This window comes from Cornus florida, unplaced genomic scaffold (genome assembly GCF_030987335.1).
Source record: "Cornus florida cultivar Cherokee Brave unplaced genomic scaffold, ASM3098733v1 CherokeeBrave_3.0.0_Hap2_Chr11, whole genome shotgun sequence".
Taxonomy (NCBI): Eukaryota; Viridiplantae; Streptophyta; class Magnoliopsida; order Cornales; family Cornaceae; genus Cornus; species Cornus florida.
The window spans coordinates 4882149-4907569 of NW_026775581.1; the positions used below are offsets into that span (position 1 = coordinate 4882149).

At 37.7% G+C, this 25421-nt stretch overlaps 1 protein-coding gene across 4 annotated transcripts; it reads left to right on the plus strand.

Moving 5' to 3' along the window:
• The first annotated feature begins 4923 nt into the window (after positions 1-4923).
• Positions 4924-24557, plus strand: LOC132283360 (NADH--cytochrome b5 reductase 1-like). 4 transcript variants are annotated; one of them, XM_059785299.1, is made up of 9 exons: positions 4924-5145; positions 9049-9190; positions 9327-9417; positions 9533-9610; positions 14140-14220; positions 14394-14483; positions 22925-22990; positions 23946-24032; positions 24142-24557. In XM_059785299.1, exons 1-9 carry the CDS (start codon positions 5031-5033, stop codon positions 24232-24234), a joined length of 843 nt encoding a protein of 280 aa, XP_059641282.1. In that variant the 5' UTR covers positions 4924-5030; the 3' UTR covers positions 24235-24557. The 4 variants fall into 4 exon arrangements, with proteins under 4 accessions (XP_059641282.1, XP_059641284.1, XP_059641283.1 ...); XM_059785298.1 differs by lacking the exon at positions 4924-5145 and adding an exon at positions 5612-5819; XM_059785300.1 differs by lacking the exons at positions 4924-5145; positions 14394-14483 and adding an exon at positions 5611-5819.
• Positions 24558-25421: the final 864 nt, after the last annotated feature.

Below are 25421 nucleotides of genomic sequence, written 5' to 3' on the forward strand. Positions count from 1 at the left end.
ATCTGTTTTGAATCGAATAAGTTTAGAACTGAGAATTCTGTAATTGTTTGCTTCAAAAAGGGTTGTGTTCTATGCAAGTTAGGATTGGTTAACAATGGGTTAAGAATACCCTAGAACTAAGATTGAACCCTAGAACATCCATTAAGAACCTTACAGAGGTCTGGAAAACACCCGAGTCGAAGAAGATGCAGCAGAACGGACAACGGCAACTAAGGGGAGAAGAGTAGGCTCCAAAAAGAGGAGGAGCCGGCTCTTTCTACCTTAGATCCGGCTCCAAAGGAATGTGGAGCCGGCTCTAGCATGCTAGGAGCCGGCTACTTGGTTAATTGAGCAGGCTCTTTATTTTGAATGAGCCTGCTCTCAAATGAACGTACTCAGTTTGGTTTTTGTGCACTATTTGGTCTGTATAGGGTTTTGGAACTTTGTTTAGGCTGTTTTAAATTGTTGATGGGTCTGTAATAAACCTGTTACACTATGGAAAATATTTATCCATGATTAGGTTAAGGATTGGAGCAAATTAAATTTAAGAAATATCGGGAGTTGCTAACTGTTTTGAACATTTAAACCATGTACTGGAACTTGGAATTTTTCTAGCATATATAATTTATTACTGTTTGGTTGTATTTAAACAGAAGTATAAGTATAGTAAACACTTGAAATCATTTATTCTTGATATGAAATAAATTGATAAGTATATTTTGTAAATCCTATCAATTTATGGATTTTATGGAGGACTTGAATGCTATGACTCATATTAGCAATTTTAATGGATGGAATGTGATGTTTAGGTTCTGTAATGATTTTCCTAAAGTCATGTGATATGTATTAAACTGTATTTATGCATAGTCTGGATAATGGTTGATACATAACAGTAATTATCTTAATAATTATGTTGGATGGATAGGATTGTATCTACCGGTATGGGACGGTGACATACTAGGTATGGACTAGTTAAAACACTAAGTTCTACCTAATTTGGATTAAGGTATGGATTAATCATAAAGGTTAAGTCCTTTACCTACATGTGTCATATCAATTGTGAATTGAGTGACCTACTTTTGGTTTCAGGATGGATGTGTTATACATTATATCAAACCACTACAAAGTTGGATGATATTTTGTATTAAGAGGAGTACGGACTTTATATATATATTATATGTGCCATGGTATGAACCTGAGTCTCAGGACCATGCTTAAGGCGCGTATATCGCCTAGGATGGATAACAGGACATAGGTGTTGTTCCCTGGTAGGTCTAGGTACTCATGCCCACCTTAGGGTGCGTATTTGCATGTTGCCTTCTATTCAGGCTAAGATAGACCTACTGGACTAGCGAGCGCCCTATAATGTGTACTATATACATATATGGACTACTATAGATATTGTTGAGTCTTCCTAGGATATATCTGCGTATCGGATTACTGTTTGGATTGTAGTAGATTAGGACTTGCATGTGGGCCTGACCCACTCCTTTATTTTTCAGGTGTTCGTCAGTTCCAGTGTTAGAGCTTGGACGTGCAGAGTAGATACAAATATTCATTCCTCTGATTATGTAGGAATCTTCTTTATGTTAGCTTTGGATTTTATTTCTATTATTTCAGTTTTGGTTTGAGAATTTTAATAAGGGGTCCAATGGATGGATTCCCGAGTTGTAAACTTATGGAGTTTTGGATTATCGGATTTGATTAATTATGACACAAGGATTTTCTTTTAGGTTCTTTCAGCTTATTATATTATTTCGCATTTCACTTTATATTCCGTGTTCGATTTAAAATACCTTAATTGTTTAATATCCCTCGGGTTTGGGCCTGGGCCTAATCAACCCATGTCTCGGATCCAAGGGGTATCACAAAAGACCCTGAGAATGTTGGTCGACTCAAAGGATACCACCACTCCCACCATCAGAGTCGTCCCCCTCCACATACAGCCATGTTTTCCCAGCACCAACTCCCATAGACTCATCCCAATCACCATCAGGATTCCAAATGTCCTTCCCAAGATACCCTTCCACCCCTAACCAAGTCCTATATTCCAACTGCTCCGGATGAGAAATAGAAGCCCCAATAGAATAAGATTTCCAATGATGCCCGATTACCCCACAAGCAAAACAAAAAGACGGGAGCTTTTCATAATGGACTTAAACCCAAACATCCGTATCCGACGGCCCCAACAGGCATATGTTTTGCCTAAGAGGTTTGGTCATATCCAACTCCACCTTAAGGCGAAGAACCCGACTATCAACTAACATAGTTTCTTTACTTTCCGTCATACACTTTGTCTCGGAGCTCTACCTGCAAACACCTTCCAAAAGCATCAGCAATATGACATCCAACTTTTTCAGACAATGAATTAGCAGGGACATCCAACAGCTGAAGCCAGAATGGCGAGGACTAAAACGATAAATCAGATAAAAGCAAACCCTTCTGCCACTCTTTAAGCACAAACAAATGCCTATCAAACAACCATGGGCAACCTTGAATAATCCGAGCATGAATCGATTGATCCAGAATGATAGGTTGGAACATATTGCTCGCAACTTTGTAAACAAGCAGTTGCGTGGACAAAGACTCCCGCTATTTTTCTTTGGGCCACAGTTCCTGGAACAACCTACCAAATGTATACTTGGCACCTACCAAAGTGATAGTCTTCAAAGCCCAAATTTTACCAAACAAACTATTATGACACACAGTCATACCCTGGGCAGTATCATCAGTTGATAAGAGCACAGGTTCCTTCTCCTTTCGCGTGAGCGTAAGCCCACATATTTGATCAATCAAAGTAGCCTCCATAACCCCAAGGAAAGCATAAGAGAAAACCAGAGAACACAACAACACACCCAACCTTCTTTTACGAAGCAAAGGATTTACAAAGGAAAGTCCAAGAAGGCAAAAGAAAGAACCATAGTTATATAACCCGAAAATAGAACATATAAGAAACAAATAACTTACTAGAAAAAGATATAACATGATCTAGACAAGACCACGAGTCAATAAGCCCCGATCCCAAGACAAAACGATGACATCACAAAAGAAAGCGCCGAGAACAAGCAGCGCAATCCAAACCACAGAATGGCAAATGAACAGATAGAAGCCCACGTGGAACACCTGATTAATAGAAAAAATGAGAGGTTCAGGCGTAGGGGAAAATACAAACCACACGTGAGACTTTAACCAGGAGCACGAGTTCCTAGGAAACCCTATTGCCGGCCAAGTAGAACCAACAACAGAGAAATCCAATTGAGAAACCCAAAGCATAGCCATCATGGCCAAAAACCCTCCAAAAATCGGCAAACACGGATCCAACCGGAATCGGCAACAGCGAAGAACCATAATACCCGGCCATAACCACTGTTGGGAAGAAATCAACAACAACAGAGAACACAATTTCCTTTAAAACCCAACCGCCGGCTAAGAAGCACCAACAACAAAAAAGGCCATCCAAGAGGCCCAAAACATAACCATAATGGCCGGAACTCTTATAGAGATCGGTGAACACGGATCCAACCAGATTGGACAACCGAGAAGAACCCCCATACCCAACCGCAACCATCGTCGGCAAGAAACCGACCAAACAAAAGGCAAGAAAAAAATGTCCCAACGGAATATAAAACCAAAGATCGGACATCGGCATCACACTCCACCACAACCAGATGAAAATAACCCCATGACCTAAACGCAGATGTAACCACGAATAACCATTAACATTGAACATAGTAAACAATGGAAAAAGCGTAGAAGAAAATAAGGAGAAGGATAAGAAAGGAGGACAAAGAAAACAACCAGATTAAACTCTGATCGCACAGAGAACTCAGTCAAACCGAGCAAACTTTGATCACACAGAGAAAAAAAAACATTAAAGAGACAAAACCTTTTGGTAAATGGTTGTTGAAAGGGTAGTTATTGTTCTTGGACTTCCTCTCTCTCTCTCTCTCCTTGTTCACACCACCAGTTCAAACCTAATTGGGGTTTATAAAACTTAATTAGGATTAATTAACCCTAATCCAACAAAAACTACATCAATTAATCCTAATTTGAGTTAATTAACACTCAAATAACCCAAATCAGGGTTAATTGATACAACTTTTGCTGGATTAGGGTTAATTAACCCTAATTTAGGGTTGATTGGACTACAGTTTAATGAAGGTAAGTGGATGGACTGATAGACTATGTTGATCTGTAGAGAAGAGAGGTAGACAGAAGAGATACAAAAAATATATTAGAGGATAGAGAAAGAGTATACCAAAGGGAGAGAGAAAGAGTGTGTGTAATAATGAGGGGTATAAGAGTCATTTAAGTAATATGATATTTTGGAATAAGCTAATTTAAAAAATTAAGGGTAAAGTTGTCTTTTTCTATGCTATTAACGGAGCCTGTGACAGAAAATTAAAATAGACTCAAGTGATAATTATTTTCGAAAAATGTTTGAGGTTCATATTTGGCCAAACTTGAGACAGTATTAGTGAAATTAAACTTTAAAAAAATGTTTCAAATTAGAAAAAATATAATAATTAATTTAAAAATATCATTTAATAATTTTCAATGTTTTTATTGTTCATCCTTACAACACCAGTTGTTACTTAAACAGATATCAAAATTGATTTTTAATTTTTAGCTCCTATTTACGAAATATTTAGATTCTGTATAAAATAGAGTACATTTTTTTTTACCAAACACGCTTTGATAAAAAAAACACTGCTATGGTAACAATTCTTTTGATAAAAAGAATTGTTTATGTTTTTTTTTCACTGTATTTCTATTCTCTAAAGCAAAGCTTGAAGATTCACAGAGAGATGTGAAGCATGAATTACCCCTTGGCTTTTAAACAAATTACACCCACTTATCAATTGCTACTAGCTTACTACTGAAACTGCATATATTATTACAGACTTACTCTGTTCTTGCTTGTAGGAGCCTTGAAAAAAACAGAGGTAAAAAAAGCTCGGATCCCAAAACGTATCTCTGTGATCTGTTACATCTGTACATAAAAATTGAACACAAAACGAAAGATGCCCAAATCCAGACTGTAAAATTTCATGGATTCAACATCGCAACGCCGCCTCATAGCAATTCAAAACCATCTCATCTCCACCGCCGGCAACCAACTGCCTCTTCTCCGAATCAACGATACCACTGGCCACTTCTTTATCGGTACTCTCTCTATATATATTGTATCTGACGTTCTATATATATATTATTTACATACCCACACATGGCCACATGGGTCATAGTCTGCTATTCTTATGAGTAGAAAAATTGATGAAAAAGGAAAAAATTGACAGTAGAGTTTTGAATTGCATTGAGAGAATGCAAAGAAATGGGGGTGGGTGGAGATGAAGAGGTGGATGAGCTTTAGGGACTTTTTTGGAATTGGGAAAGGGTAATTAAGGACTTTTAGGGGTCAAATATGGCATGTGCACACACGTCTTCCCCAACGGTATTTTGTTAACGGCAGGCTCACGGCGAGCCCTAATTTGCAACACTTGAAAAAATAACAGGACTTGTACACGCAAAAAATGAACCATAAGGGAGTTGTGTGCAGAAAAACTATAATACTAGAGTCGTTTTGTAATTTTGAGGTTTTTGTGACTCCAGTATCCGGAGTCAAACCCTTGACACACAGAAGCCAGAGAGATTAGATACATGAAATGAAAAACCCTCTCTTCTGCTGAAAAACCTCCATTTTCTCTCTCTAGAAAGCTCCACGAAAATGGAACTTTCGCAATCACAGAGGGTGGACATGATGGTCGGCATAGCATTCGCTCTCGTCGCTATTGGTGCCGGCACTGCCTATTACTACTATATCTCAAATAAGAAACCCAAAGGTCCGACATATTTCCCCACTCTCTCTCTATGTGTGTGTATATATCTATACATCGATACGTGTGTGTATATATATGTGTGTGCGCCTCGTATGTATTCTCTTTGTTAGTTGGTGAAGGTTTGATTATCTGATCCGAGTATTAGTCCGCTTATGTTACCATTATGTTTGTAATATTTGTTTTGAGCATTTTGAGCTTCATTTTTGCAATCTGTTTCTCTTGCTTCTTCTTGAGATTGCTGTATTTCTGAAAATCTATTTTATTATCTTATTTAATTTTTTCATTGGAGTTCTTAACATAGCACTAGGGCAATTTGTGTAGTTCCCTATAAATAGCATACAGCTCCAAATTTAATTACATTTGAGTGGAAGTCTGGAATATAGTCCTATATCTTATCTAACATATCCCAACTCGTCTCACCTCAAAATGATTTATCTATAAATAGTTAAATATGTTAAAGTCCATTGATTCAATCTTTCATATGGAATATAGTCCTATAAGTCTAAACCCACAATCATTCATAAGTAAGTCTATAAATTTCATAAAATATCACGAATACTGAAATCCAGAATCAAATATCCAAACTAAGTTGATTACATAGCTATTCAGCAAAAAAAAAAAACGAAAAAGTTTTTTACATAGCAAAAGAAATAGAGTGGCATTCCATGAATTTGTTACTATCTTTCTAAAAACTATACTAATACTGCTATCATGCAAGCCATGTTTTGTCGTGTCATGAGAGCCCCTCATTCATGCTCTAATATTCCTATTATCCAACTAATCTTTGGAAAAAAATTGTAAGGATGGAGGGTGAGCTTCACAGACCAGTAAAAAACAATTCGTCCCAATATTCTTACAAGGTTTTATGAGAAAGTTAGAAAATGGTTTTTTTTATTTATTTTGTATAGCTTTGAAAAGCAAATCATCTTTTTTTCAAAGCTTCAAACGTGAAAATTATAGAACCATTGAATATCCAGTCAGTTGGTTTCATCTGATCAAAACTATTTTGTCCACCAAACTAGCCGTTCTCATACATGTCACATGGTACCCCAGATGGTCATTGGAACTTGGAGGCATCTTTTTTAAGAACTCCAAGTTATTTGTTGAGCGTTGCACATAACAGATGCTTTCGATCATTCATCCTCTTGCTATAACTCAATCTGCTATCATGAACCCTGTTTCAAATTAACACACAGAAGTCTGGAATGTAAGGTCCTATCTTTCCACTCACTCTATAGGCATAATCTCTCTCTCTCTCTTCCTTCCCCCCCCCCCCCCCCCCCCCTCCCCCCTCTCTCGCTCTCTCTCACCTCCACCTCTTATTTCATCATCTTCAGTCAGAACGACATGTACAAATCATCATACCTGCAGCTATCACAAAGAATCTATTAACGGTTTCAGTAACTGATTCTAGTCATTTTTTTATTATTATTATTTATTTTTGGATAAGAAAAAAATATATTAGAAAGCGTTCTAAGGGGGAACGCATCCTAAAAGCTATACAAGGGTCAAAGCCAAGAAAGAGGTCCTAAGGACCCAAAGAACCCAAAAAATCTTCGATTTCCTCTATAGATATACAATTTCTCCCCATCACCCAACTAAAAAGAGAACAAATAATAACATATTTCAAGGCCACAACAGAAGATCTTTCCTTTCAAAATATCTACAATTCCGCTCCTTCTAAATGCACCACCAAATGCATAGAGGGGTCGCCTCTCCAACAATCATGGGCGTTGGCCCCAACGCTAGATCCACGTCAATCAATTCCCTCGCAGATCGAGGCATGACCTATTGGACACCAAACAAACCAAAAATAAGGCTCCAACGATCGTGAGCCACGGGGCAATGCAGAAGAAGGTGATTCATGGATTCTCCATCATTTTTACACAAACACCAATTAACAGTAATATGTCTTTTCTTTCTAAGATTGTCCATGGTCAATATTTTCCCCCAAACTGCCATCCTCTCAAAAAATGCCACTTTGAGAGGGGCCTTAGATCGCCACACCGTCTTCCACGGGAATATAGAACCATAAGTCTCAGAGAGACAGAGAAACCACGAACGGACCTCGAACCTCCCCCGAGGGGAGGGCACCCAAAATAAGGAATTAGAGCCTCTACCATCCACCTTCTGCCTATACAAGAGATCCAGCAAACCAGAAACATCGTCCACCTCCCAGTCCTGAAACGATCGCCGAAAACGTACGTCTCACAAAAACCTACCGCTTTCAAGCCGATAACAGTCGAACACCATGGCATGTCTATCGACGGCAATCTTGATAAGTCTGGGAAACAAACAAGACAACAGGCGATCCCCGCACCATAAATCTTCTCAAAACCGAAAATCATCCTCGCCCTCCCAAACTCTGAATCTAATGTGCTTAGAAAACTCGTCCCAACCCTTCTGAATAGGCTTTCACACTCCAACACCAGTAGCAAATCTAACCGGTCCAAAGGACCACACTCCTGCCTCCTCCCCAAAGCGGCACGTGATCATCCTTCTCCACTGACGACGTCGTTCGCTACCAAATCTCCACAGCCACTTTCCAAGGAGAGCCCTGTTGAAAGTGACCAACCTCCTAATGCCAAGACCACCTAACGGAATAGGCCCGCGCACTTGCTCCCAATGGACAAGATGATACTTGAACTCCTCTCCCCAGCCACCCCACAGGAAATTCCGTTGAAGAGTCTCAATCCTTCTAGCTACAGAAGAGGGAATCTGGAAGAGAGAAAGGAAATAAGTTGAAAGGCTCGACAATGTATTCTTCGTGAGAGTAACCTTCCCGCCCTTTGAAAGATACTGTTTCTTCCACTCAGCCAGTCTTCTGTCAAACTGTTCGATCACCGAATCCCAACCTCCCACCCTCCTCGACAAGGCGCCCAAAAACAAACCCAGATAAGAAATAGGGAAGGAGCTCGTCCCACATCCAAGAACCACAACAAGAGAACTTGAGACCTTGACCTAGAACTTGAGAATTAAGACCCAAAGCCACTAGGACAAAGGTAGACCAGTGATTCCAGTCATTCATTAACCAATACTCTTAATATTGCTACCATGACTTTTTTTTTCCTTTCATGTTGATCTGTTTTCTTCTTGGCTGTATTCACCTTTTTTTCTATAGAAAAAAGAAGGCAACCAGTCATAGAATTTTCTGTTTTTTTGTTTATTTGCATTGGAAGATTGGGCGGCCTCATTGTCTCATATCAATGGACACATTTACATCTTTTGGTAGGTTGTTTGGACCCTGAAAACTTCAAGGAATTCAAACTTGTTAAACGCACCGAGCTCAGCCATAATGTGGCCTTGTTTAGATTTGCATTGCCTACACCAAGTTCAGTGTTGGGACTTCCAATCGGACAACATATGAGTTGCAGGTATATTTTAGTACTCCAGCTTGTATTTGCACATTGCTAGTGTCCAATTCGCATATTTGTTAAAAAAAAATTACAATAATGGTTTGAGTTAAGGTTAAACATGAAATTTATCATTCTCAATTTCATTTCTTTTTAGAGGAAAAGATAGTCAGGGTGAACAAGTTATCAAACCGTATACTCCGACCACTTTAGATTCAGATGTTGGATACTTTGAACTAGTTATAAAGGTACTTCCATTCTGGAACTTTCCATTGATTAATTAAATTATGTACTGATTTAGCTTTTATCTTGTTGTTTTCTCATTGGATTGGTTTTGTGTCGTCAAATCCTTATATAAAGTAGATGTATCCACAAGGAAGGATGTCCCACCATTTCAGAGAAATGCGTGAAGGCGATTACCTGGCTGTGAAGGGACCCAAGGTAACTTGTAAGATATTTACAGGCTGTTTACTTTGTTGGTTTCCGTTTGTGCATGGTGCTATGTTGAAACAGGGATTTTTGTGGCTCACATAATGGGAGTGAGAACTTAGTACCTGCACATATGTGTAATATGATAGGGATAAGATTATATAGATGAATTGGTGGATCTGATGCAGTGGTTCTAGGGATAAGCTTATACATATGACAGGTGGAACTTGATGAGTTAGTTCTTGTAACAAGAGTGCTCTCCTTTCAGCAAGGAATTGAATAATGAAATCATGAAGAATAAGTTGCCCATTTACTTAATGAAATTCGTTATATTGGAATAGAACATGTAGAGAATTGAGCAATGTTTCCTACTTATGTGGAGCTCTTGACGTGCTATGGTACTTGTTCTTTTAAATCTTGTAATAGGAAAACAAGGGGAGAAATACGAAGGAAATTCGGGATCATAGATTTTAGTGTTCGCAAATGGCGGTGTTCCATGTGCTGAATATGCATTCTGTGACTTGATCAAAGTGGTATTTGGTTTTTCTGGAAATTGTTGAACTGTATTACCTCCTAAAGTTGGTGTTGTTTGTGTGTTAAGTAATTTGGAATTTTAACTCTTATGATTCATACTATAGCTGATTGTGAATGAATTAGTAATTGATTGCCAGACATTTCTTGCTTAGATACTCTTGTAAAAGTTGTCTGTCTTTTGAAATTCTGTAAAATCAAATTCACTTTGAAGTTCTAATGCATTTTAGTACTTCCTATTGCAAGGTTGTGTTTGTGATCTATAGATGTGAGAATGTTATGTCAAGTATGGCCATTTAGACTATAGATAGTAATGTTTTGTTGGCTTATTTAGATAGAGTTGTTTCACGAGTTTAAGATAATCTCTTGTATGAGAGAGATGCATATATGTGTACACAAACACTAGTTTGCCACATATTCATTCTATGTTAACTTTTCAGCCACCATTACAAGTATCTTCAATTTTCCAACCATTGGTACAATGATCACTACTGCAGGTGATAATGATGTTACCATAATAACAGTCAACTCAAGGATCCACCAGGATATAAACGTTAGTGATGTACTTATCAGAAAATAATAATAACAAATAATAAATGTGACTACTGTGTGGCAACATTTGCATTGCTCTCCAATTTAAGGTATTGCAAAATGCTGATACTCTTGCATCTACTATCAAGTTCGATTGACTGAAATGCAGTGAAAATTCCCCATACTAAATTCAGCTCTCTGAAAAATTTCTATTTGCTTCACTATTTGTTTTTAAGTAAGTTTCGGGGAAACATCATAGAAGAAAGATTTTCTAAAAACACCATAAAAAGGAAGAACTGATACGAGTTGGGAAAGGGCGATAACACATCAAGAGCCTAATGTATATACTATATAGGAAGCAAGTATGGTTTCACATCTATCTTACCATTTGACCCATACATATCATGGGATTAAAAGGTTGATAAAGGTGTCTATAAGAAAATGTGTTTTAGCAGTGATTGTTGATGTTTCTTATTTTTATTTTTATTTTTTTATATCACTTCTGTGGAATAGCTTTGAAGCTTTGCATCCCAAGGCGATGGCTCGTGGAAGAGATTTGCGTTTCAGAGAAATAGACTTAAATAGGAAATCATGGATTATGATGGTTTAGGGTACTTGTGGAGTGAGGCTCTAGAAGGTAATCCTTGTGAAGCTGTGGAGTTTGATAAATGAGGCAGGGTTTAAAGTGGATGAGGGAGCAGAAGTAAAATTTGGAAAGACATTTGGGTTATGAGGTTTCATTAGTGGATGGCTGGAGGCTTTCTGAGATTTTGATTAACAAAGAAGAGCTGGTGAAATATTTTGTGGTCTGGAAGGGGAATAATATGCATTTGAATGTGGTTTCTTGAGGGGAACTTATGCTACCGGACAGAAAGAAAAAGTGGCCTAAAATTGTTCTCAGGAGCTAATAATGATATTATAATTTTTAAAGAATGAAAAACAATGTTATTTCTCTCTCTCTCTCTCTCTCTCTATATATATATATATATATATATATATATATAGGAAAATGGTACTGAAAACTCTTATATATCATATAGTTAGTGCCAACAGCTATCTGGCTTGAGTGGTACTGTTTCCACTCTATTAGAGGGAAATGCATGGTTGACAGAGATATGGAGTCTTTGTGCTGTACTCATCGTATTTTTTATTTGTAAAAACTGTTGTTTGGTTTTGTAGAAGCATAAATTGCTTATGTTTTGATTACATTTGAGGAAGCCATTTTTATTAGTTTTTTTAAATGTTTTAGAATTTTGATTTTTTTATCATTTTATTGCTGATATTTTTAAATGTTTGATTAAATATAAACTATTAAATAATTAAAAATAATAATTATTTTTTTTGAAGGAAAAATGCCAATATCTAAAAGAACAAATATCGAATTATTTAGTTATAAAGCTCATTTTGGGTGAGAAACCTAGTTTCATTGACAATCCAATGAGTTAACATAATATCTTAAGAATTATTTTATGATCATAATCTTTTCTTGTCTTTTTCTTAGTTGGTACTCACACACACGTCTATACTGAGACTTGAACCCTTGACCTCCCTTTGGAAAGTAAGAGCCTGATACCGCTAGACCACTGGCCGTTGGTATGATGATTATGATCATAATCTCAAGCGAGAAAACATTATGTTTGTGAAAAAACATAGACTAAAAAGCATGTAAAAAGAAAATGGAGTGTGGTCCCTTTTGATCAAAATTGCAGGGAGAGAACTTAACTTCTGAATTTATTTGTACATAGTAGCTGCCCTTGGACTGGACCTGCTTTCTCACACTTGGCTATTGAGGTTTACAAATGTGCCAAGCAATGATGCCTAGCTTTACCACTGTGCCAAGCAATGATGCCTAACTTACACTGAAAAGTAGTATGAAAATTTAAGTAATTATGCAAACATATGCTAGAAAAGAACATTATCATGGCAATGTTTCCTTAAGATGACTGATAATATAATTTTCAGAATAAAAAAAATGGAAAGCCCATGTGAAATAAATAAAAAACAACCTCGTAACAAACCTTGAAAAGAGCACACACAAACAGTTAGTATTTGAAACTAATGCCACTTATAAGATGTAAGATTGTCATGATATATTCCTTTTCAGGTAAATCCACCAAAAAGGGAAGAACAAAAGAAAAAAAGGCCCCTAAATTTGAAAGACAAGTTTAAGGCCTCAGCGAGAGCCAAGACGATATGGAGATACAATTTAATTGCAAGAGTCAGATACATGGAGCCATTTAAGTTATGAAAGATCAGAATGAGTGAGACATATTGGGAGTATGCAAAATTCTATTTTTAGTAAAATATTTTCACATAAGAATCTTTGAGTGAGTTGTCAGGAAGATCATTATCGCCTCATGGAAGATCTTTTAATGATGTGTGTATCTTAAAAGGGGACTCTAAAACTGCACAGAACTGGAAGGTTCCTTCTAAGAGAGGTGGGGGTTTAAAATTGCCTGGCTCGTAGAGAAGAACAGTTGTAGCATGAAAAATAGGTCATAAGTAGGAGAAAGGATTTCATGGCTACAAATTTGGTATTTCATATAGAATTTATATCGTCATCATCATCATCGTCCTTGCCTTTGTGCCATATTGATGGGATCGGCCACATGAATTCTCTTTTTCCATTCTTTCCTATTATACACTATGTCTTCTCTTAAATTTAATTTTTTGAATTTGTTTTAGTTACTTCATCCCACGTAAGCTTTGGTCGGCCTCTTTGTCGCTTACCATCTAGGCAAACAACTCTTCCTCTTTCATATAGAACTTATATAGGTTCCCAAAATTAGAAATAGTGTACTCTAGTGACAATTTATTAATTCACATCCATTACCTGAGTTGACCTTTCTTGCTTTTGAAAGTACTTTGTCATAATTCACATATACCAAAAAAGTGTAGCCCGAAAAAAATAATAATAATAAAAAATAAAATAACTGAAGAAGAAGAAGAAGATAAACCTACCTTTTCCCCCATTTTACCACGTGAGTATCTATAGTTTATGTGAGCTTGTTCTGTATCATGGCAATTCATTTCATGGTAACATAGCTTCCATCTCTGGCATAGCTTATTATTTCACAGTTATTTCTCATCTTGCATCATCTTCGGTACTTTTTTTTTTTTCCTTTTGCTTAGTCCCCTCCCCTATGGCATACATCTATAAATTGAAAGCTAGGTGTATTTTATACTTGTACACATCCAACAATATCCAAGTTTTGATTTCACACAGTATAGTATTAACATGTTGTAACAGTAAGTGTATTATTTAGAAAGTTCGTTGGACTCATGTGTTAGCAATTTATTTGATTTTGAATATTTTAAGACATTAAGAAAAGCACACATGGTAATTAATTTCTTTTCTTTAGCTAAAGGGGTTGTTGGAAGTCAAGCCTTTTCACCATCCTATTCCCCAAAATATATATTTTCCAATCTATAGCCAAACTTATGTTTCTGTAGTTGATGACGTATGGTGTTGGTACCAGGGGAAATTTAAGTATCAACCTGGCCAAGTAAGGGCTTTTGGGATGCTTGCTGGAGGCACTGGCATTACTCCAATGTTCCAGGTATGTACCTTAATGGCGGGAAAGCTGGAGGCTAACCTATAGTTTGGATCTTGTTCTTTCTGTCATGCAAATTTTTGTTTGTGTGTGGTGGGGGGGAATATCATCCAGAGTTTTTATTTATTTATTTATTTATTAATTTTGTAATTGCTTATGTTTCTCTTCTTTTGCTTTAGGTTACTAGAGCCATACTTGAAAATCCAAATGACAAAACCAATATTCATCTAATTTATGCCAATGTCACTAACGAAGACATTCTTTTGAAGGTAAATCTCTCTCTCTCTCTCTCTCTCTCTCACGCGCGCGCACGCACACCTCAGACACATATTCCTGAATAAATTGGTACGTTACATAGATACTTTAATGTTGTGTGTAACTTTGGCAGATACAATGTGAATGGATACGAAAATTAATATAGAATATGTTCCAACGTGCCCTCTGCTGGGCAAATATTGATAGACAATGAGAAACAGAGGAATGTCATGAGCAACATGGTGTTCAATAAGATAATTTATACATGTTCTTTCGTTACATGTAACTTTTGAAATGATTTCAACACCCTTGATGGAGATACTATGCTGCATAAACACCTAATTTGATCCAGGCAATAGAGGGAGAAAAATAGGATCATTTTACAATTCCAAGAGTTCACGTGTCCTTAGATGTGGGGTACAAAGTTCACCACCTAGACACACACTGACAGCTTTATTCCCCAGGTATATGCCTTACTTTATACAGTTATATCTGTTATTGAGGGATACAATCTCCAAAACACCAGACAACACTGGGCCATGTTTTTCCAATTGTTCGGATCAGGCCTTCATACAGTTCCCTTGCCTCATTTGCAGCTTCTGCAATGTTCCGGAAGAAAATCATCTGCCAAACATTATGTTCCACTAGTATATAATTAAATGCATCTTCCTGGAATTAAGGCCCATTGACCATCGCCACCAGTTGAGCCTTAATTAAAATAAGATCACTGCACTATCTGGCATAACCTTACCTAAGTAGTTTCTTATATTCATTAGCGTTATACAATGTGATCCACTATGTGCTGGTATATTCTCATAGTCATTTTATCCTATTGAATTCGTTGATTAATCTGGTAAATTTGATTTAATCCTCTTGAATTTGGTGATATTATAAATACTGTTGCCTTTAAGATATAATTAAATCAAGAGTAAGTGATAAAGAAGAAGAAAAAGAGAAGAAAGCGGATGAGAGAAAAATAGAGAGAGATGGGGAAAGAGAGAAAGAATGAAAGAATACTTTCATCCTTCCACCACATTCTATTTATAATAACAAGTTTCAGAAATTACACATAAGCCCCAACATTATATAATTAATAACAAATAAGCCCCTGACAACACTCCCCCTCAAGTTGGTGCAAAGATATCTATCATGCCCAGCTTGGCTAACATATTTTGCAAGCAAGTCTTGCTCACACCCTTAGTCAAAATATCAGCAACCTGATCATGTGTGTTGACGTGTGGTGTACAAATCAGCTCAAGATGAAGCTTTTCCTTGATGAAGTGTCGATCGACTTCAATGTGCTTTGTCCTGTCATGTTGAGCTGGATTGTGGGCAATGCTAATAACAGCCTTGTTGTCATAATGCAACTTCATTGATTTACGGACAGGATAACCCCAACTCGCCCAACATCGTACGTAGCCATAACAACTCATAAACTCGATGTGCCATGGATTTGAACTCTGCATTAGATCTAGTTACTACATGCTGTTTCTTGGTTCACCATGAAACAAGATTACCTCCAACAAATGTGCAATATCCTAAAGTAGATCGTCAATCTGTCATAAACCCTACCCAATCAGCATTAGTATAGGCTTCAACACACAAGTGGCCATGACTGCCAAACAATATCCCCTTACCAGGTGAACCCTTGAGGTAGCAAAGAACATGATAAGCTACCTTAAGGTGAGGTGTACGTGGAGCATGCATAAACTGACTAATCACACTAACAGCGTAGGCAATATCCGGGGCGCGTGAGAGATAAGTAAATCAGTCTCCCAACCAATCCCTGAAATCTTCCCACATCATCTAATGGGTCTCCATCCACGTCATTAAGCCTATGGTTTTGCTCAATGGGAATATGAATAGGTCTAGTTCCAAGCCTTCCTGTTTCAGCCAACAAATCTAACACATACTTCCGTTGAGAAATGAACACCCCTTTCTTCGATCTGTACACCTCGATGCCAAGAAAGTATTTCAATGATTCGAGGTCTTTAACCTCGAACTCTGTCCCCAAGAATGACTTTATTCAACGAATCTCTTCTGGATCATTTCCAGTGATAACAATATCATCAACATATACAATAAGGGCAGTGGTGCATCCCTGGTGCTTCTTAATGAAGAGAGTATGATCTGCCTAACTCTGTGTGTACCCTACTCTTTTCACAGTAGTGCTGAACCTCTCAAACCAAGCACATGGCGACTGCTTTATCCCATATAAGGCTTTATTTAGCTTGCACACTAAATTATGACCATTGGCAAGCTTAAACCCTGGTGGTATGGTCATATACACCTCTTCCTTCAAGTCACCAGGAAAACATTCTTTACATCCAGCTAATGTAAGGGCCAATTCAAATTAGCTGCCAAAGAAAGAAGAGCACGTATAGAGTTCATCTTGGCAAGTGGAGCAAATGTTTCTAGATAATCAATTCCATAGGTCTGAGTGAAGCCCTTTGCAACTAATTGAGCTTTATATCTCTCAATTGTTCCGTCTGCCTGATACTTTGTTGTGTAGATCCATTTGGTTTCTTAACCCTAGGTAATGGAACAATATCCCAAGAACCATTCTTCTCAAGGGCCTTCATTTCTTTAAGCATAGCTTTTTTCCATGGAGTTTGACCGAGAGCATCTGAAACACTAAAAAGAACAGATACAGAGGAGATACACGAAGTGAAAGCACGATATGTTGGAGATAAGGCATCATAGGATACAAATTGAGATATGGGATGTTTTGTACAACTACGAACACCCTTACGATAGGCAATAGGGACATCAAGATCAACAGGAATGCTATTGGGAAAAGAACCAGGAGTATCAATGTCAACTAAGGAATTACCTGGATCGAGGGAGACTTCTTGGTCCTGGGGTGAGTCAATAACTTGTTTTTCCCTCCTAGTGTCGACAATTGGCTGCTTTTCCTGCTGCAAATCATTAGTGTTAGGAGGACTAGACATAGGCACCTCAGTAAGAAGCTCCCCCTGAATGGGAACAGGCAAAGGAAGGGGGCATTCCCTCTGAATGGACAACGGATTCTCTACCTGTAGAGTAGTCTCCCTCTGTAGAGAATCCCGAGCAGTAGAAAAAAAAGGAACAGACTCAAAGAATGTAACATCCATGGAGACAAAGCGACGATGAGTAATAGGGTTATAACACCTTTTTGAGTGGCGGAGTATCCAAGAAAGACACATCGGATTGCCTTAGGGTCCATTTTGTCTTTGCGATGATGAATGTGAACATAACAAACGCAACCAAAGACTTTCGGAGGGATAATAAACAAGGTAGTGTCATGGTGTAAGACATATAAGAGCGATTGATAGCCAAGAACCTTAGAAGGCATGCGATTGATAAGGTATGTAGCTGTTAAGGTTGCATCAACCCAATAACTTTTAGGCACTCCCATCCCAATCAGAAGAGAACGGGTCACCTCTGTAATATGATGTGTTTTCTTTCAGCTACATCATTCTGTTGTGGTGTATCGACACAAGAGGTTTGATGGACAATCCCGTTATTAGCAAAAAAAGGAGGCAAAACCACCATACATAAACTCTCCTCCATTATCAGATCGAATGATTTTGAGGGGACAACCAAACTGAGTACATACCATCCTATGAAATGTTTTAAAAATGGAATGAACTTCATCTTTGGTTTTCATAAGATAAAGCCAAGTATATCGACTAAAGTCATCAACAAACACAACAAACACAACAAAGTAACGAAAACCAAGTAACGAAGTAGTAGATGTCGGACCCCACACACCAAAATGAACAAGCTGCGAAGGAGTTGTACTTTTATTAATACTAGTAGGATAAGAAACACGACATTGTTTGGCAAGAACACATGTTTCACTATTTAACTCGAAAGATTCAACAGAAGCAAACTGGGGAAGCACATGCTTTAAATCAGGAAGAGGTAAATGACCTAGTCTATTATGCCATCACATTAATAGATCTTTATTGACATTACTATTTCTAACACTAGATTGATTTGCAACATAATAAGAAGTTGGCCTCGCGTTCAGCAAATACAAGCCATTGTCCTCACATCCACTTTCAATTGTCTTTCCCGTGTCCAAGTCCTGAAACACACAATGAGATGGAAAAAATGTTACACTACAATTCAAGCCTTTTGTAATGTGATTGACAGAAAGGAGGTTGTTGGTAAACTTTGGGACATGAAGAACAGAGGATAAGGTAAGATTAGGAAAGGCAGAAACAGTGCCCTTCCCCGCAATGGAGGTCAAGGTACCATCAGCCACTCTAACCTTATTCTTACCAGAACATAAACTGTATGAAGAAAAATTTACCAGTCATGTGATCAGTGGCTCTTGAATCAATGATCCAAGGTGGCCCACCAGCTACATACCTTAGTAGATGTCGGAGAGCATCAGGTTCAGCCCTGGACAAAGAACTCGGTGGCCCTAAGGAGGAATGACTAGTAGAAGCAGTCTCACGCTCTGCAGTGCCGTAGATAACCCCTTAAATGGAGTAGGTCTTGGCCTAGCATTCGTATGAGCAGGAGTTGGAGTAGGGCGACCGTGTAGATTCCAACATGTTTCCCTAGTGTGGCATGTACACCCACAACGATCACACTTCAACTTACTCTTGTTATCCTGCTTCCCTCCTTTTGGAGGATTGGGCTTGTTCCATTGTTGTGTGGCAAGAGCAGACCTCTCAGATAATGGTACTTCTGGCTCAGGCTTAGTGTATACAGGTGCAAACATAACCTTCATTCTACTCTCCTCAGTCTGGATATACGAAAACACATCTCTAACAAACGTAGGGGCTGGATACCTGCCTAACACTTGTACCCCGTCATGCTCGTATCTCGGATGCAGACCACCCAAGAACTCATAGATTTAATTCCTTTCTACCATAGCATGAAATGCTTTAACATCAGCTGCACACACAGGTATGTAGTCTTGGTAGTGATCTAACTCTTCCCATTTACCACGTAGAGTGTGGTAATATGTAGCAAGAGTTTGGTCTCCCTGCTTGAATCTTGAAATCTGTTATTGGAGTTTATACAGTTTTGCAAAATTACCAATCGAGGAATGCGTCTCTTCCACATCCGTCCATAGCTCTTTAGCTGTTTTCACAAACAGAAACCCTTTGCTGATCTGTGGTTGCATTGACTACAACAACCACGTCATAACTGGTGCATTATTTGCACTCCACTCTTTGAATTCAGGATCGCTCTTGGAGGGATACGTGACAGTCCCTTCGATATGGTCGATCACCCTACGACCAGTGATATGCATACGAGCAGATTGAGCCCACTCCATATAGTTTGTCTCATCCATCCTTACAGTCATAATACAAAAGCCTGGATGGTGATCACTACTACCTCCCAATACTGGTTTTAGACTAGGAGAAGACTCAGCTTCTTTTGAAGTCACCTCCGAGCCAAACATTTTATCAAACAGTTTCTGGGTGTACAATCCTCAGAAACAAAAGCAGCAACAAAATACGTAAAGAACCACCTCTCTAACACACAAGCATCAACTAGAAAGATTACCGTCTTCTGAGATGCATAAAAAAGCGACCACACAGTCACCACAAAAACCCTAGAAAGCAACAAAGTAGACCATACCAGAATCGCGAATGACGAAGAAAAAGCCGCTGTTGCAGAACCCCGCGAACACAAAAAAATACCAATAGAGACTGCAATAGATAGAAAAGAGGTCCAAAACCCTTCACACCCACTAGGGTTTACACAAACTTGCCCTAGGGTTTCAACTACAGACCTAGAGCTCTGATACGATGTTGACTTTAAGCTATAATCAAATCAAGAGTAAGTGATAAAGAAGAAGAAAAAGAGAAGAAAGCAGATGAGAGAAGAAGAGAGAGAGAGGGGGAAAGAGAGAGAGAATGAAGGAATACTTTCATCCCTTCACCACATTCTATTTATAATAACAAGTTTCAGAAATTACACATAAGCCCCAACATTATATAATTATAACAAATAAGCCCCTGACAGCAAATACTTATATTTGTAATTGCATGCTGCCTTGAACCTTAGTAGTTTCTTATATTCATTATCATTATGCAAGCTCATCCAAGCTGTGCTGGTATATTTTGGATTCTAATTTAATCCTCTTGAATTTGTTGATTAACCTGGTAAATTTGATTTAAAACAGAAATAGCGGAATCAATTGTTCTTTTTAATTAACCTCATAGATTTGTTGATTAATTTTCTGTTGGTGTATGACCTTTCCTTTGTATCTCTGTTTCTTTTTCTTCTTGTTTTTTCCCCTTGGAAGTTAAAGCAAATGCACACACCCACACACATGCCCCCCCCTTGCAGAGCTCGAACCGAGAGATTTCTTCTTAATAAAATCACTCATACCAAAAAACAAACTTGTTTTTAAATTGCCACGAAGCCATTTCTCTTATTTTCATATTTATTCAGCTAACCATTACCTTTTAATAAATAAAATAAACCAATAAACACTCAGCTTTCTCTTTCAGCATGTTTCCTCTTCTTTCCTATTGCTGCATTGCATTTCACACATTGGCTTTTTACAGATGCCAGCTAATACTTAAATACCCTTATAATGATAAAGCGAGTATACTATAGAGGAGTTGCATGGTACGTGTTTGGTGAATTTAGTATTTCTTTGTCCTACCAAAAAGAAAAAGTATTTCTTTAGCAAAACTGCATCTGTCAAGTATCTGTATTTACGTGTATCATTTAATGAGTGATCGTGGTTTGTGTAAAAGACGTGTGCAATTGTGCATGCACTGTGTCGTCCAGAGTGGCTACTAATTACTTCTCAAAATTAGGTTATTCTAGAGCTTGTTACTGGGAAGAATCCTCGAGAATGAGAGATACTAATTAGAATTCTTATTTAAGTTGTCTTTTTTAGTGTGTACATAATGCATTTAAAGTTGCATAGTACTTTTTCTTTCTGTAACTTGATGTTTTCCTTTTCTTTTTCCCCTCTTAAGGAACTTACGGTTGCATGATACTGTTTTCCTTTCTTATTTGCGTCTTTTAGTTTATTTAATTTAGGAAAAATTACACTGATTCTCCTTGAGGTTTGTCAAAATTGCACCTCCCCTGCATTTTGAAAAATAACACCGACCTCCCATGAGTCAGATTCCCCATCCTGATAGGGGTCAGCGCAAATCAAATGTCAGCAAATGAAACACTTTAAATACCATGTTCCCCTGAAGAAGAGTACAAATACATAATTGCCCTCACTTATTGATTGGAAATGACTTTAATACCCTCCCTTTGACATAGTTAAAACGACTTATCTGCATTTATGTTTCTGAAATTTGTACTTCTGAAATGTTCCTATATATCTTCATGCTATTCTCATCTTGAAATGGAAGAAACCTAACAAGAAAGACATATCAGATAGCGCCAGAAAATCATAGACCATATATCGGCCTTTGACCGGACACACAATAAAGTCTTTGCTTTTGCCCTTGCTCAACCAAACGGTGGCCTTCTCAATGAACCAAATGTTGTTTCTCTTGTGCTTTCCACACTCAATCCTCCTCCCAAACTGACCACCACGGCTATCACCATTTGTCGCTGCCTTCCTCTTTTCTCTTTTCCTATATTAGAGTCTCATCCTAAGTGAAGTATTGACTGGTGGTGGTGCAGGCATCGACTGGTCGGAAATTGAGAGGTTTTAATGTTGGGGGTGGTAGCACCAGCGGCGACTGGTGGTGGTGCAGGCAGCGGTCGATGGTGCTGGTGTTGGTCGCAGTGACGGTGGCAATGTGAATCCAATGACTATTCATTTATATTGAATGCTTAAGACTCTTTGTTGTGCTTCCTTAGAAGAGTGTCCGACTATTCATTGGTGCCAGTTGACGAATTTGAAGTTGCAAATAAGTATATTAGTTTATCAACAAACTAACCCATGGGTGATTTAGAAAAGGTGTTCAATTTTCATTCCCAGTGAGGATCCAAATGAATGAATATATATATATATATATATATATATATATATATATATATATATATATATATAATTATTTATGTATATATATATATAATTATTTATGTATATATATATATAATTATTTATGTATATATATACATGTATATTTAGGGTTTTAAGATAGTACACCAAAGAAAACATGGTCTGTAACACGGGGTTTTTTGTCTTTTACATTTTTGTTGACTTGTCAATGAAAATAAATCAGGAAAATAAGCGCAAAATCTTCATTCATCATTAACACCGTCAATTTACATATGGAGGTCACTGTTATTTTTCAAAACACAGGAGGTTTTTCCCATTAATCTTACAAGTGCTATTTATCATGAGTGGGAAATCTAATGCTGTTATCTAAACAAGTCGTCGTCACATGGGATGACTTTTAAGGACTTAATCATTAGAGGAGTTTTAAGATGCTCAAAACTTGGTAAATGAAGATTAATTCAGCATTTCAACTAGTGACTGGCAGAAGTGAATAATTGTATTCCAATTGTACCTTTGCAGGAAGAGCTGGATAACCTGGCCAGTAATTTTCCTAACCGCTTTAAAGTTTACTATGTTCTGAATCAGGTATTATTTTTTTCTTTTTGCACCTTTGCTGTTAATATTTCTTTCTCCTGTCCTCTTCCCTTTGATGGAAGAAGCTTCATTTTTCGAAAAATAAAAATAAAAATAAAAATGATGAATGGTTGCTTACTCATATTCGGGCAAACCCAGTGAACAAGGCTGTTGCTTACCCATATTTGCTAAGAAAAAATATGCTATTAATACTGCTTGCTGTAGCGTTGAAAGTATTTCATAGTGTAGTATAACTGACAGAACTCACTACATTCTCTCAAATGCTTTAGAACATGTCCCTTCAATTGCAGACATCCATACCTGGTTAAACCTCGGGTCTCAATAGATTTCAAAGTCAAGTTTTTCATTTTATTACCAGGGAAAATATTTTAGGTACATCAAGGAGTAATTCTACACAATGTGATGCGAAGTATTTTTCTTGAAATAAATGGTTTCATTTTCATGAATATATCCTAACATGAAATATGATTCATTCTAAATGCTATGTGAAATTAGTCCCAAATAAGTTTTATGTACAATGTATCAGATCCCAGTCAAATGTACAGGAAATATGTGGGGGCTTGCCAATCCATTGTGATGTATGGTTAATAAGTGCTACATTGAGTGGTAAGCCCACCCCCAAAACAACAAAAAAAAAAAGGAGAGAGAGAGAGAGAGGGGGTAAACCAACAACAACAACAAAAGGAGAGTGAGAGGGGATAAACTACCGTGCTCTAAATTTTATGTAAATTTTTAAGTGAAGGAGGCTCCACTCATCACTAAACATACACCTCAAGTTCAAACAAAGGAAAAAATTCTCAATTTATTATTAGCTCTTAAAATTTCAGTGTTATTTAACAGCATCTTAATTGTTTCTGTATTTAGGTTTTCTTTACCATCTACCCAAATTTTTTCCATTTGGTTAGTAGTGTTTTTTATATTAACCTGCTTCATGTTACGACATTAGCCACCAGAAGTATGGAATGGTGGAGTTGGGTTCATATCCAAGGAGATGATTGAAGCCCACTGCCCTGCACCTGCTGCCGATGTTAAAGTATACCTCTCTCTCTCTCTCTCTCTCTCTCTCACACACACGTGCGCACGCACACACACACACTGTAGTTGACCACCTTGTTACCACGACTTAATTTATGTTTTTGCAGATATTAAGGTGCGGGCCACCACCCATGAACAAAGCAATGGCTGCTAACCTTGAAGCTCTTGAATACACTCCCCAAATGCAGTTCCAATTTTAAGCCATTTATACTCCTATCATTTTCCCCACTTCATTATATATGGCTAATAAGAACATACAATTCTATTGTTTCCCTTCAGTCCTGGTAAGACTACCAGTAACCTAAAGGGCCATAATTTAGCATTCTTCTTTTAGTTTGGAGAGAAGGTACCTATGCTGTCATTTCCATGGCAAAACAATTTCCACCAACTCCTTACAGTTTCAAATGGTTGGAATAGCTATTTTAGTTATTATTCAAGCACAAAGTTTTAATATGTTGAAGCTGCAATCATCGCTAACAATAAACTGCCCTGGTTTGGAGAAAATATATTTTTGTTTGATTGATATGACTGTACCCAGGACATGATATAGGCTGCCTATGTATCTTGTGTTCATGATTACGAAAATCAGATCGAACGTTGTTCACTTCGTCCTCAACGATTTTTGCTGCTTCTTTTCTAAAGGGTGGTCCACTTAGGGCCAGTAGCGTTTGTCCATTATATTCAAATTGACATTTGATCGATTGCCTATATTCCCACCCACATGTAAACCTTGTCTTTAGAAAATCACGAGAAACATTGTTGTTTGGGATGTTTAGTTGAGTTTGATTGATTAATAAGTTAGGACTTCACTTTGGGTTGTAATGGGGTATTATATGTGAGTGGTTTGAGGAGGAATGAGTTATAGCGAGCTCAAAATATACTGACTTTGGGTTGTAATGGGGTATTAGATGTGAGTGGTTTGAGGAGGAATGAGTTATAGCGAGCTCAAAATATACTGACTTCGACTGATGAAAGCCAATATTGGCTTGACCCTAATCTTCTAAGCACTAAAAAAAAATGCTGTTTGCCTTTTGAAAATAGGATCAAAACCAATATTAGGCTTGACCCTAGGAACCAAAAATGTACTCGTGTGCTGGTGTATTGTGGTGTGCACACAAGTGTACTGGAGTGTGTCAATATATGGGGGTGTGTGCATATGTATGTGTGGAATGCACGGCATTACGAGGGTGTGCATATGTGTACTGCGTGCATGAGGGAATATGCTAGAGAAAAAAGAAACAAGAAGAATAAAGGTGATGTACATGAGGGTGTGTATGTGCCTGTCGGTGTTAAATTATTTTTAGGGTTAAGTGCAAAAAACCCCCCTGAACTATGGGGGTTTTGCAACTAACCCCCCGGAATTACAAAAAACCCTTCTGAACTTTCA